We start from the raw sequence: 15,773 nt of genomic DNA, 5'->3' as shown, positions 1-15,773 counted from the left end.
GGGAGAGGGATAGATAGATAGTTAGAAACATTGTGGATCGGCTGCCTCCTGCATGCCCCCCACCAGGGATTGAGCCCACAACCCGGGCATTTGCCCTGACCGGGAATTGAACCAGTGACCTCTTGGTTCATGGGTTGAAGATCAACCACTGAGCCCTTTTGTTGGACAGTAAACTGCATAGCAATTGAAAGCACCCAGGTGCTTTTAAAAGTCAAATTACTTGGCAGTTGTGGTATTTTAATAGTAATCTGTTGGCAGATATCACACAGTATCTCAAAAGAAATGTATTGAGCAAGGGTCTATAGACCTAGACTAGTAATTTGTCATTCATATACATTTCAACTAACTTTGAGATTAGCTGAGCTATTATAAAAATTTTAGGGACAATGTTTTCCTGAGCTCGGATCATGCTTTCCTCTCTTCTTAAAGGAACAGTTGATTGTCTCTTTTTAAAAATTGCTAGGATGAATATTGGTCTTATTTTCTTTGGTTATCCAGGCAAGCAGAGATATTTCAGATTATGGTCTGTGAATGACATAAAAGCAACATATTAAATTTGAAAACAGATGGATGTAATTTCTTATTTAATATATTTTTAAAATATATATCAGAGTGGATAAAAATTTAAACTTCCCACTCACCTGAAAAGAAAAATGTGGCTTACTAGTTAATCAACCCCAATTTTTGGCTCTTCCTTTTAGTTGTGACATTTGTGGACACTGAGTACATTACGCCTTAAAGTTCCTTTTCTAGCTGTTAATCATGATTGTCTGTCCTTCAAGCAAGAAGACCAGGCTTTATTTCTTTCTGTACACTTCATAATTCTTAGCACTGGATCCTAGATTTTGTTTGCCTTTCATAAGTATTCATTATATATGGTGCAACTTCTGAAGGATATTAAACATTTGACAATTTGTATTAAATTGTCACACACACTAAAAGGACACGAAATTTATTTATTTTTTATTGATTTCAGAGAGGAAGGGAAAGGGAGAGAGAGATAGAAACATCAATGATGAAAGAGAATCATTGATTGGCTGCCTCCTGTACACCCCCTACTGGGGATTGAGCCCAGAACCTGGGCATGTGCCTGACCAGGAATCGAACCTTGACCTGGTTCATAGGTCAGTGCTCAACTACTGAGCCACGCTGGTCTGGCAGGACACGAAATGTTTAAAGGTAATTACACCAATCAACATATCACTTTTTTTAAAGTTCTTTTTGTTCTTTGATATTGATGAAGACACCTAGTTTTTAAGGTGCTTTTACATTCCATGATTATCATAATAGCTTTTGTAGATAGGACAAGCATTTAATACATTAGAAAGCTTAAGTTCAACAAAGTTAAGAGACTTGCTCACAGTAACTTAACTCATAAGTGACAAAATTAGACTTAAGAGTCCACAGATTTTTTTATCTCTCATCTGCCGCTTTTCTCCACTGCACCACAGTCCTTCCAGGCACTGATGTTCCAAACAGTGAATTCATTCCCAGAGTGTAAACATGAGAAAATTAGACAGTAATTAATTAAGCATGTTAAGCATTTATAAGTATAATAAATTTGATTAAGAGCTTAATACAGTTGGATAAATATTTGTGAACAGTATATTAATTCTATCCAGAGATAGAAACACAATTTTAAAATTTGTCTTGGGCACTTGCCATGGGTTTTAATTTTAACTTTTTTTATCCTGGACTAACAGCTTATAACTATTATCTTTTCAAAACTTTTTTTCCTTTGAAACATTGTTGTTACCTATTTAGTAATATAGCTCATACCTCTATGCTGTTCCTTTGAAATTCACATATGTGTTTTGAGGCAAGTAAAGAGATGTGGCATAAGTTACTTTCTAGATTCAAATCCCAAGGCATATTTATTGATGCTTACAGTATTTTTTGGAAATGGACAGTTTCTGACTTTATCTAAACATGATTAAAATTGTATCTCTAAATCATGCTCTTTCATGATTTTTATATAATAACATTTCATTACACCCAGCAGACCTTGTCCTTAACAAATTTTTATGAGTAAATGCATGGATTAAATTAAATGTCTTGTAATGTGATAGTATATTTGAACTTTATCCAAGCATTGAAAAAGAGATTAACCCTAGTGGATTAACACTAGAATATAACCTAAATTATAAAAACCATACATTATTTGGCTTACTGCATTTTCTTAATAGAACTATTTTGTCTGGGCTATCAGATCAAAGTTCCCATAATAAATAATTGTTATAGTAGTACTATCTGGTTTAGCAACCGTTTCCTGTCGGTAATTTTTTTAATCTGAAGATCTTCTTTAGTTATCTTTCATTATACCACGCCTGTTGCCTCTGGGTTTATCCGACCTTTGTTTTTTTTAATGTTTACCAAATAGTTTGAGATCATATCATTAGTACTGCGTTCTTGGCTGGATATATTTGACAAATTAGCGTATATTGCCTAGAAATTCTAACTTTTCATCCTGATACTTTTTTTTTTTTTTTTTTTTTTTCAGAGAGGGAGCAAGAGATAGAAACATCATTGATGAGAGAGAATCATTGTTCGGTTGCCTCCCGCATGCCCCACACTGGGGATCGAACCCACAATCCAGACATGTGCCCTTATGGTGAAATATAAGAGTAATTCTGAGAATGAGTGAATGTGTAAAGGACTTTAAGCTTCTCAGTTTAGGCCTCAGACCATGCCTCTCAGAAACTGTCTTTTTATAGAAAGCATGACATTTAAGTTCCTACTTACTTTCTTAAAGCTTTATATGAATTCAAAAGGGCAGTATTGAGGTATTAAGTGAGATATGATTCTTATCTACACGTGCTATGTGAAGCTTTTTTTCTTCCCTCTTGAAATCTAATGGCAATATTTACTCAGCACTTAGAGAATGCTATATTAGAAAATGTAAAGGCTCTCATTGTACAATAGATCTGGTAGGAGCATAGGTTACTATCAACCCAAATATTTAATGTTGCAAAATTATTTCCAAGCATTTGATGTAGCAACTATTGTGAATATTTTAATACACAGAATGCAACTTTTAACCTACTTCATTATCTTGCAGTAACAATTCTTAATGACCAGTATGACATGCCAGCATATATATATGCGCATATATATGTATATATATATATATTTATTTTAAATCTTTATTGTTGAAAGTATTACATATGTCAGCATATATTGGTTTTAACAGAATGAGTACAGTGGGACTCTAGCAGGAACAAAGAGAGGGAAACATTTTTTTCAGGGAGCAATTTTAGTTTGATCTTATTAATGATATAAGAAAGACTTACTTTAGTAATTCTGGCCCAGCAAATTTAAAGGGGATCCATTAACATATGCAGTGAAGTTGGGTGTCTTTGCTATAGAGAATTTCATGATAAGGTTGTATTTGCATTTCACACTGGAAGTTTAGAAACCCAGTTTTTGAAGCAGATTTGTAACTGATTATATCTACATGTGAATTTTTTAGTTATTCAAAGTGACCAGTTCCAAGTCACAACTAATAAAAAATAGAGCTTCAGTTAAGGGTAGTCTTTTTTGGTGAGGAACAACAGCTTTATCAAATATAATTTTACTTCACTTTATTTCATTTAGGACTTCAGGATCTAAAATTGTAGTGGTGGAGAACATCACATTGATGCTGTTGTAAGCCCTCCTCTCCCTACCCCCACTCCCCCAAGAAAAAGATCACATCTAAATCGAGTGCCTAATACTCACCTTTGCATCTAGAAGTGTTTGGTTTGATCAGCAGGCTTGACCTGAGCAGCACAGCAGAGACAGTAAATTGTAAGTACTCTGTATAGATATAATAAAGAATATTCTTATCCTAGTTATTGAATGTTGGAACACGGAGATCTCAACCTGGCCAGAGAAGAGAGCCCAGGAAGATCATAACAGTCCCTGTGAAAGAAGACGTGCACCTGAAAAAGGCAGAGAACGCCTGGAAGCCCAGTCAAAAACGAGACAGCCAAGCTGAGGATCCTGAGAACATTAAAACCCAGGTGAGAACAGAAGCACATTCTACCATGGTTTTGGAATTAGAATAATATTGTTTTAGCTTGTCATCTTGCCCTATTAATATATTTAGAGATCTTAGTTTAAGATTTTTTTATAAATTTATCCTATTATAAGGTAAGCATTATTCTAAAAGCCTTTTGGATACAACCATTTTCTCTTGAAATTGCTTTGTGTGTGCTTTTCAAAACAGACACTATATCTCAAGGGCTCATCAATCATATGATTCTATCATTCAGGCCTAGATCAATATTTGCTTTTATTAAAAATGTGTTTTTAGATTCTTGGTGTTTACTCTGTACGAGTCTATCTTGTTAATAAATTGTTTTATATCTCCTTGTCAGACCTTCATTTCTAATAAGTTAATATTAAGAAACCCATCTTGTTTTAAAGTCTTTTGGAATAAAATTGAATTATTTGTATTTTTCTGTGCATATCTTGTCATGAGAACTCCTTAGAGTAAATTGAAGAATTCCTGTAATCCACACAAATTTTTTTGTATGTCAAATAATATAAAGTCTGGTCCATCTTTTGCTGGATGCACAATGCAAGTTTCTATCCCTGGGCTACCTCTACTATCTCCTTTGGATGTTTTTACTTCTAGGTACCAAAACTAGAGTTTTGAACTTTACACTTGTACCCGATCCAGGCATCCCATAGCAACTCTTTGGTGTCTTGATTCCTTATATACCTTTCCTCTCATCACCAGCAGTCTAGTATAGCAGTCAAAAGCCCTTTGGAGACAGAAGCGAGTTCTGTTAGGCTAGTCTTAATTTCACTTTGTGAAATGGAGATAACAACAGTGCCTCCCTGATAGGGCCGTTGTGACGATTAAATGAAGTAATATAGAGAACTGAGCATAGTTCCTGGAGCTCACCTAGGTACTTAGTGTAATGATGTTCGTGGGATCAGAAATGTGCCTTATAAATCGTGATTTTGATTCAACACCAACAGAGAACCTCATACGCAGTAGGTACTCAGTAAATACTGGTTAATCAAATAAACTAATCAACAAAGTAGTTCAGAGAAAGTGAGGGCTAAGATGAACTGATTCATCACAAAGCCATGCAGCCATCCCTATTTGGCTTCTTGCCTCTGTTCATCTCTGCAGTGATTGTTCCAGACATTTGTCTCTTAAGTACATGCATCCTTTTTCAGATTCACTGACATCAACTACCTAACCTCCCCTCCATTTCTTCTCAACAGTTTTTTTTAAATACCTTCTACATCCCTCCCTGAAGTTCCCTTGTGAAATGCTTAATGATAAGGAGCCTACATCACTTATAAAAGATAGGTAAAATTCCTGCTGGATCTTTAGTATTGAAGATGTCTTGTTTTAGTATTTAAGGCACTCGTATTACTGTCTTACTTCATTTGATTCTTCAAACTGATGAAGGAGGGAATATATATTGTCTCTTTTTTTCAAATGAGGAAAAATGAAGTTTTGAGAGGTGTTGCCCAGTGTTGTGATTACTGAATAGTTCATTTGTTGTGACTTGTAATCTGCCTCCCTTTACTCTGTTAACAGAGTTCTCCCCATTATTAATTTTTATTTCAGAAACATTAGCATAGTTATCATTAATTAGTTTTCTTTAGTGAATAAGTAAATTCATTAGAGAATAAAGACTTCTTTTTTAAGGCCAATACAGCCTTATTTTTCTTGACACATCCTATATAATAAAAGCCTAATAAGCAAATCAACTGAATGGCAGAACTACGGTCGCTAAGACGCATACTGACCACCGGGGGAAGATGCTCAAGGCAGGAGCTGCCCGCAGGCCCCAGGCCAGCCAAGGCAAGTGCCCTCCCCCCCACCCCGCCCCGCATCACCCCACTGGTTGCCCCGCAGGTAGGCACTGATCGCCGGCCAGGCCTAGGGACCCTACCCATGCACAAATTTCGTGCATTGGGCCTCTAGTTTTCTAAATAAGGAGCATCTTTGCTTCATTCCCTCTCTTTTGTAGCATTTTTGTTCTTCTTCTTGGCATAGGTATACCCCATGTTAAACTGATGTCTCTGCTAATTGTTATTCTGTTTCTTTTTTGTTAAAACAGTGGTTTTATTATTGCCCCCACTTTCAGAAAACTCTTCCATTCCTACCACTATATTATTGCAGTACCATTTGTTTTGAAAAGACTATTTGTTCTCCATTGAATTTCCTTTGCACCTTTGTTGAAAATTAAATCAATTCATTATATGTGTATCAATCTATTTCTAGACTTTTCATTCTGTTCCAGTGATCTTTGTGTCTGTGCTCTGGCCAATACTATACTGTCTTTGCATAATAGGTTTATGTACTAAGTATAGAAATCAGGTTGTCTGAATCCTCGAACTTTATATTTTTCCAAATTATTTAGGGTATTCTCCTTATTTTTGTCTTTCCATATAAATTGTCATCAGCTTCTTGATTTCTACAAAAACAACAACATAGAACAACTCTACTAGGAATTTCAAACTGATTGTGTTAAATCTGTAAGTTACTTTGGAGAAAACTGACAACTATAGTGAATCTTCTAATCTACATGAACATGATCTAATATACATGAATAGATCTCCAATTACAGCCAATCTTCATTTCTCGAAATCTCCTATCTCAAACAGTTCAGTTCTGGACTAAGTTGTTCACAGAAAAAATCTCTTGGTTGTCAAACCAAACTTCAGTTTTCAAACAGACTACCCTTTCAAGCTGATACCTCAGCATGACAAAAAGCATCTCTCAGGCAACAAAGGAGAGAATGCTTTTGTTGTTGGCAATATCAACAATCAACACTTAGCAAATTTTAAAACATAAAAAGGCCATCAAAATTGGCCAAGGGAGTGAAATAAAAAATGACCGCCGACAATTGAAGAGATAGAAAATCGGTTTTTGATTTGAATAAACGAAAAGCAATTAGCCAGTAACAGCCATTTCTGAGACAGTGATGTATGAACAAGCAAAGATGGTACATGCTGACCTGAAAGACATTCCTGGACCAAATGCTAAAAGTGATTCATTTAAGGCTAGAAGGGAATAGTTCAATACATTTAAGAAAGAAGTGTTGAAACAGTACATTAGACGTACTGTATATGAGATATGAGTTGTATATAAGATATGTGTTGTATATAAGAAGGAATCATTTGGGGGTCTGGAAAGGATTAATTCAATTTGCATTATTTGTAATAGGGGGAAAAGATTAGTTTTCTAACAAATTGCTTCTCAAACAGCCTTCCAGAATGAATTAAGTTCGGGAACTGTGGTTCCACTGTATTTATGTCCTTTTTGGTTTCTTTCATCAGCGATCTCTAGTTTTCATCATACAGTTTCTATGGATATTTTGTTAGATTATTAGTTAAATTTTTAATGGTATTTGATGCTGTTATAAATGGTGCTTTTTAAAAATGTAATTTCTAGTTTGTTGCTAATATATAGAAATATAATTGATATTTATGTATTGACTTGTATTCTACAACCTTCCTAGACTCATTAATTCTAATATCTCTTTTTGTAGATAGATTCCTTGTGATTATGTAGACAATCATACCAATTGTGAAGGGAGAGTTTTACTTCTTCCTTTACAATTTGTGTGGGTTATAGTTCTCTTTCTTTTCTTTGTTGCACCATCTAGGACTTCCAGTATGACTTTGAATAGGAATTATGAGAATGGACATTTTTGTCTTGTTCTCAATGTTAGTGGGAAAGCATTCATTTTTTTCACCATTAAGTAAGGTTATAGATGCCCTTTTTTCTAGTTAAGGAAGTTCTCTTCTATTTTTAATTTGATGAGAGTTTCTACAACATCATTTTAAAAGTCTCCACCCTAGTATTCTATACTATCCTATCTAATAAAAGGGTAATATGCAAATTAACCATCACTTCATCACAAAGATGGCGGCGCCCATAGCCACAAGATGGAGGCGCTCAGTCCTCTCAGCCCTGCCAGAGTCCCCCAGTCCCAGGGGAGCGGCCGCTGAGAGTGGGCAGCGGGAGTGGCCTGGTGGAATGCTTGCTTTGTCGCCGTGGTGACGAGGCAAGCATTCTGTGCCCGGCCGCGGATGGGCCTCTAGCCGGGCCGGGGAGCAGATGGACCTCTGGGCCGCGTAGAGCCTCTGGGCAGCAGGCGTGGAGTTCCAGGCCCTGCAGAGAGCTACTGGTGCATGGATTCGTGCACAGGGCTACTATTAATTTATATTATACCATAATTTAGACAAATCCCTATTTTAGGACATTTTTTACTTACTATACAGGGTATTAACAGAAATTATTTTGGCTAAAATCTTTTTTTAACCTATCTTTAAAAATGAATGGATTGCTAAAAGTATAATTACTTGTATCACAGTTTTTAAACTTTCAGCACACATTGACAAATTGCCCCTAGAAATGTACCAGATGATACTCACACCAGTGAAATGTGAATGTACCATATTAGTTCCTAGAATTCTCATCAGTAGTGAAAATGATGTGCTATACAATTTTTTACTGTTTATTAAAATAGGTGGATTTAATTTTTACAATGCTTGCACAATCCTTGTCAATAATTTGGGAAGTTGAACTTATATATTATAAACAATATTAATTCTTACAGATAGCATCATATTGTCACAGTTACTATAATGCTCTTTTTCTGTGTGTGATCCTTCTAGGAACTTTTTAGAAAAGTTCGAAGTATCTTAAATAAATTGACACCACAGATGTTCAACCAACTGATGAAGCAGGTGTCAGGACTTACTGTTGACACAGAGGAGCGGCTGAAAGGAGTCATTGACCTGGTCTTTGAGAAGGCTATTGATGAACCCAGCTTCTCTGTGGCTTACGCAAACATGTGTCGATGTCTAGTAACGGTAAGAAGAGAGGAAGGAGTAAAACCAGAAACCTTCAAGAGGTATATTCTCCCCTCACTACACATTCTTCCCAGAAGTGTTATTGGGGCAACGTAAAGGGGAGAATATATTTTTAGCACTTACTGCTATAATATCCAATTGTATAAAAAGAATCTTTAATAAAATGTATACTCACCTCTGGAGGGGTTATGGAGACTAGACTGATATAGACACATATGGTCCCATCCAATATGAGGAAGATTGATTATGGTTTAAATTAGTAATGTGAAATTCTAGTTATGAGCAAGCAATTTTTCCTGGGGTATCATTTTATAGAAATACAGCAAATGCTTTCATTCACATTTATTTAAATTCAAAATTGAAAAAATTGTTGGTTCTAATTCTAGCCTCAGTGAAAATGATAGGATAACTGTAGTCATAAATGGTTCAAAACTGATCATTTCATCTCTCAGAAACTATTAGATTTCTTTCTCTTTACATTGTTCACAGCCATTTAATCTTCACAGCCTGTCAAATCTAGGGCAAGACAAAATGGGAGACCAAAGAGCTTCTGGTTAGTGTTCATTGTCCTCAATTCTGCGGTCATAAATCTGCCATGTACCGTCTGTGTTTTCTCTGTTACCAAGGTACTTGTGTCAGAAATGTTTGTCCTTTAACATTCGAGTTTTTTTTTTTTTTCTTAATTATCACAACTCATTGTCATCATGCCTTGCTGTGAAAGTGCAAAATTCTGTCATCCTACCAGTATTTTTAAGTACCTGTGTCAAAGGTAGGTAAGTCTGTTGGTACTTTGAAAAGTTGCATTTTCTGTCTTAGAGAAACTCAAAATCCATATGGAAAAAACAGACAGCATTAACAAGAAAAAAAATCACTTGCAAGGTATTCTATGATATTGCAGTATATTAATGCCTAAATGGATGGTTTAGACCAGCGATTTTCAACCTTTTTCATCTCATGGCACACATAAACCAATTACTAAAATTCCGTGGCACACCAAAAAATGCATAATAGTGTTTGCCAATCTGACAAAAATAGGTATAATTTTGATTTATTCACATTGTATGGCTATTTTTGTGTTGGCCGTTGTCATTATATTATATGGCAATCTAAGGGAAAAGAGGTTTACCAAATCGTCAGGTATTGCATGTTTTAAAAATTCTAGTGGCACACAGCTTGAAAATCGATGATTTAGACTGCAAGATCAAATTGGAGAAAAAGAAATCACTATCTGGATGGGAGAGTGACAGACTTTTATGAAGCAAGTAGGTTTGATTTGGGCCTGGGATGATGGGTAGTTCAAGTATAGAGAAAGAACAGCGTATTCCAGGCAGGTTCAAGTTTGAGGCAGCAAGCATGACCTAATGATTACAAACACTGTTTTGGAGTCTCACAGTTCTAGGTTTAAAATTTTAACTTTAAAATTTTAATTTCTACTCTGCCATTTGCTAATTTATAACTTTAGAATTGTTGCATAATTTCTTTAAGCCTCATTTTTAATCCATAAAATAAGGTTAATTCATATAATGAAAAAACTAAAATGAGATTGTATATGTAAAGTTCCTAGCTCAGGTAAGCCTCCCTTCCCTCCAAGACGATCAATGTAAATATATGCTTCCACAGTTTTCTTTACAATTATAAAATCATATAAAGCCCTGCTGGGTACCTCAGTTGGTTGGAGCATCATCCTGTGCACCAAAAAGGTTCAGTTTCCAGTCATCAGTTGATTGAAGTTTCTCTCTCCTCCACCCCCTAAAACCAGTTTTTAAAAACACATATCCTCAAGTGGGGATTTTAAAAAATCATATAAAAACATACACATATGTATAAAGAGGGTTTATTTTGTTTTAGTTGAATTATATACATTGTTTTTCAGTTTGCTTTCTTAATATCTTTTGGGCATCTCCCTAGGTCTTGACAGATAGATTTTACTCAGACTTTTTTGTAGTTGCATAATATTTTATAATATGTATATACCATAAATTTTCCAACAATTGTTTTCTCCTCTCACCTTCCACCTTCCTTCCATTATGCTGTTTCTAGAGTTTGGTTTTGGGGTTTTTTTGTAACCATAACCAGTGCTGCAATAACCATCTAAGTATATTTAATCTTATATACTGGAGTTTAAATTTCCCCATACACCAAAGGATATATGTTTTTTGTTGTTGGTTGTTGTTTTTAATATGTTTTTTATTATTTTCAGAGAGGAAGGGGGAGAGAGAGAGAGAAACATCAATGATGAGAGAGAATCACTATTCAGCCTTCTCAGACACCCCCCCCACCAGGGATCAAGCCCATAGCCTGGGTGTGTGTCCTGACCAGGAATCCAACCGTGACCTTCTGGTTCATAAGTTGATGCTCAACCACTGAGCCATGCTGGCTGGGCAAAGGATATATGTTTTTAAAGTCTTTGTTTTTAAAGTTTAATAGACATACACGCTGCTTGGGAAAAGAAAAATGTCTTCTTTGTAGCTTTTGTCAAATTTAATGATGTAAATATTCTCTTCATGACTGATTTTAAGCTATTGACAATTAAATCACAGAATTCCTATTTAACAGTTTGTCTCATGCACTAGTATGAGCCAGCTGTAGCACACCACTATAGCAGGCATACAGAAAAGTGTGCAGATCATTAGTGTACAGTTCAGTGAATGTCAGCAAAGTGAATATGCCTCCCACCCTGGTCAATAAATATAGAACTATACCTTTCCCTCTTCAAGAGAACTACTGTCCCTATTGTCCTACTTCCGTATCTTAAAGGTAACTAGCGGAGCTAATGTACTTTTGACATACTGAGGGCCTGAAATAAAAGGATAGCAGTGGGTTCTAGTACTCACTAAAAAAAAAAAAAAAAAAAAACAATCACAGGAGTAATGAAAATCTAAGTATCAACAGCTAATCTTTTAGGAAGAAATTGAGAAGACTAGCTTCATGAACTTTGAGAGGAAAAAAATTCCTCCAGCAATATTCAAGATAATAAAGGGAAAACATATCAAATTTGAATATTAAAATTCAAATTCTTGGTATAGCAAATGATATCGTAAATAAAAGGTGACGCCATAGGTTGGGATTATCTATTTGGAATACATGTAGTAACAAAAATTAAGGAGGAAAAGAAAACAAACAGCTCAATTTAAAAATGGGCAATTCATAGAAATGAAAATCCATTGGCCGATAAACTTAAGATACTCATTGTTATTCATTATTAAGGAAATAACCAAAGTGTTGATGAAGATAAATACAGGCACTTGTCACTTTGGAGAGTAAATTGGACAGTAATATCAAAGATGTTTATATACTACTAGAGGCCCAGCGCACGAAATTCTTGCACTTGGGGAGTCCCTCAGCCCAGCTTGCGCCCTCTCACAGTCCGGGAACCCTCAGGGGATGTCTGACTGACAGCTTAGGCCCACAGGGAGTGGGCCTTAGCTGGCAGTTGGACATCCTTAGTGCTGCCACAGAGGTGGGAGAGGCTCCGCCACCGCCACTGTGCTTGCCAGCCATGAGCCCGGCTTCTGGCTGAGCAGCGCTCCCCCTGTGGGAGCGCACTGACCACCAGGGTGCAGCTGGTGGTCTGCCCCCTGATGGTCAGTGCGCATCATAGCGACCCGTCGTTCCACCGTTCAGTCGATTTGCATATTAGCCTTTTATATTATAGGAGGATTTCCCCAGTAATTTCACTTCTTGGTATATACCCCAGAGAAATTCCCCAGATGTGCACAAGCAGTGATATATAAGAATGTCTATATATTGGTTTTAATAGGGAATAATAAGAAAGAAATGAAATAAGCCTAAGTATGACAATAGCAGCATACCACAATTTATTTGGTTGGTGAATCTAAATAGCAATATATATTTATACACACAGTAGTTAAAATTAATGAAGTAATACTACATGTATCATCATGGATCAAACTTAAAAATAGTACTGAATAACCTGACACCATTTAATGAAGTTTTATAGTATGCAAAATAAAACTATTGTTCATGCATATATAATAAAAGTATATAAATTTGAAACACTAAAATTCATATTTAAGTTAAGAGAGAAATGGAAGTAGGATTAAGGGTAAGTACACAGGGATGAGTATTATGTCTTCTGCTATTGATAAGTTAGGTAATTCAGAACACTTTTCCATGGATATTAGAAAAGCTAGTCACAATATTTAAACAAATTTTAAAGGCTTCAGATAACTAGAAGACGATTTACTAAGGCTAAGATCCTAGAAAAGGTGGAAATCCAAAGAAAAGTGAAACATTTAGTAAAACTTCCCCCTAAAAGAATCAGCTAAAAGTATTGAACATCTTGTTTTTCATGATTTATTGGGCTGAGGAGAAAAAAGTTGTGACCAAAGTCTACCAAAATGAGTGTTGGAAGAGGCTCTAACAAATCCTCCTGTACTTTAGGTTGGGATCCTAAAGGACTATTTACTTGGAACAAGGGTGAACCAGAAATGTACCTCTTCTCAGAGGGACTAGAGTTCAACATCAAATCATTTCAGTCCTTGAGTTTGGATTACAGTTGACCCTTGAACAATGCATTTGATTGAGGCACTGAGCTACCACTTAGTCAAAAATCCACATATAACTTTTGACTTCCCAAAAACTTAACTGATAGCCTACTGTTGATTAGAAGTCTTACCGATAACATAAACAGTTTGTATGTTTTGTGTTATACACTGTATTGTTACAATAAAGTAAGCTAGAGAAAAGTTCATCATAACAAAAATACATTTACAGTACTGTACTGTATTTAACAATATCGTAAGTTTATGTCGTTTGTTTAGGATAAATCATCTGTCAGTACCTAAATCAGCATTGTCTTATATGATACAAAACACTGTGGATGATATGTGTATTACTATAGATCAGCGGTCACCAAGGTCCGTGAGGCCCGAAAGGTTGGCGACCGCTGGTTTAAGGGAACCTTTGGAGCAGCGGTCGCCAACCGGTGGTCCGAGATCCGAAAGGTTGGCGATCTCTGCTATAGACCACAGGCACTGTTTGGGGGGTGTTCTGTTTTGTTTTGTTTTTAAGATCATTACTAGTTTAAGAAATGATACCTACCAGTGAACTGAGAGAAATTGAAGATAGTAGAATAAAAAATTAAGCTATTACCTGGCAGAGGTGCTCTTTTCCTACCAATTGTGTTCATTAAGTTATTTCAGTGTCTTCCTGTCATTATCAATGTGTTGTACTGAGAAACCCACGGGTTACATCGCGAGGCCTTTGGCCTGATTCATAGTTGTAAAATTTATAGACCTATGCCACTTGCCATGGACTGTCAGTGTTGGTCATTTGAAGTAATGGAATCTAGTTAGTCATATATTATGATCATGAGTAGTAGCAGTGGTAATAGTAAGAGTAAGGAATAGTACTTGTAACTTATTTAATCCTTACAACCATTCTATTATTCCTATTTCACAACTTTCTCTGAAATTTACCAAATTGCCTAAATAGGGATTTAATATTTATAGAAGTTTTGAACATTAAGTACTAGAACCTTAGCTTAAACAATGTCCTAGATCAGTGGTTCTCAACCAGGGGTGGTTTTGTTCTCCAGGGGACATTGGCCAATGTCTAGAGACATTTTTGGTTATGCTTACTGGCATCTTAGTGGGTAAAGGCCCAGGATGCTTCTAAACATCCTCTTAGTGCATGTGACAGTCCCCCATGACAATGAATCATCCAACCCAGAATATCAGTAGTGTCGAGGTTGGGGAACCCTGGCTTAGAATGTTGAGATTTTTAAGAATTAGGAGAATGCTTGTTCTCATTGTTTAAAGCAGTTTTTAAACCTTTTTTTTCTGCCTCTACATCATTCCTGTGGATCACACACCTCCATTTAAAACTTTGCAGTGATTATCTAGGTGAGGACTTAAGAATATACTCCTATTGTGTCCGTTTTCCATCACTTCTTAAAGAGTAGGCTTTTAAGAAAGGAATTCTTTAGATTTACAAGTAAACTGGTATAATAGTGTTCCCTTCCCCAAGTTGCTCTGTAAACTCCATAGTTACGCACACAGACACATTTATACATATACACAGCTACCTGCCTCTACCACGCGCTAAGTGAAACCTCTGGCACATAGGCTTCAGGGCATCATAAGAGAGTAAACCATGGCTCTGGATGTACTACTGCTCCTTCTACTAGTCAAACTAGGAATGACTGAAGAGACCTGCAAGACCCTCACAAATTGTAAAGCATTTAATCAGAATTCAGTACTCCTCTTAGGAGGACGTCTGAATCCAGGGGCAAATGGAGAAGATGGACAAGAAAAATGTCCTGTATCTAAATCTGTACTTAAATAAAAGTTTAATTGGAGTATTGGTAACATTAAATTGCTGTGCTTTGTTTTAATCGTAATTTAAATTAAAATCCCCATCTCAGAACCCATTAGAATGTAAGCTCCTAGGCGTAGGGAATTTTTTTTTTTCTCGCTGCTAAATTCTTAGTGCCTGGAATGGTTTCTGGCACATAATAGACCCTCAGACATGTTGTGCGTGGGTAAATGCACAAATGAAAGAAAAACTAACAGTTTGAGTTGATTTTATTCCCTAAGACTATAATTTTGTTACATTTTATCTCTGCTGTGTCAGGCATGCATACTTCAGCTATAAAGAATGGCACTCAAGGTAGATTTTTGAGCATTCTATGTCCTATTATGCCAGATAATGTTGCCACTTTTTACATGTTTTAACACAAGATGTGAAAAGAGTGGCAAGACTGAGCATAGCAAGAGACACGAAGAACAAAGAAGACAAATTAGATCTCATCAGAAATAAAGCCTGGAATTACAGACATGAAGCACTGGCTTTGGGCAACAGCAAGTGGCTGGAGTCAGCTGGAGGAGAAGGGATGTGCAACTCGCTTGATGTAAAATGAAGAATGCTTTGAAGAAAAGATTGCTGAGAAACAGCCTAGCCTTTCATAATTAGCCCAC

General features: G+C 36.1%; 1 protein-coding gene across 30 annotated transcripts in view; it reads left to right on the top strand.

Moving 5' to 3' along the window:
• Window positions 1-15,773, top strand: part of EIF4G3 (eukaryotic translation initiation factor 4 gamma 3) — a 290,494-nt gene that overhangs the window by 223,497 nt on the left and 51,224 nt on the right. For all 30 annotated transcript variants that reach the window (XM_080657147.1, XM_080657146.1, XM_080657145.1 and 27 more), the window contains 2 exons: window positions 3,831-4,001; window positions 8,635-8,832. In XM_080657147.1, coding sequence (XP_080513273.1) covers window positions 3,831-4,001; window positions 8,635-8,832 — 369 coding nt within the window. The remainder of the gene's footprint in view (window positions 1-3,830; window positions 4,002-8,634; window positions 8,833-15,773) is intronic.

This window comes from Plecotus auritus, assembly GCF_963455305.1.
Source record: "Plecotus auritus genome assembly, chromosome: 2".
NCBI classification, from domain to species: Eukaryota; Metazoa; Chordata; class Mammalia; order Chiroptera; family Vespertilionidae; genus Plecotus; species Plecotus auritus.
This window is presented reverse-complemented; position numbering and strand designations above follow the sequence as displayed.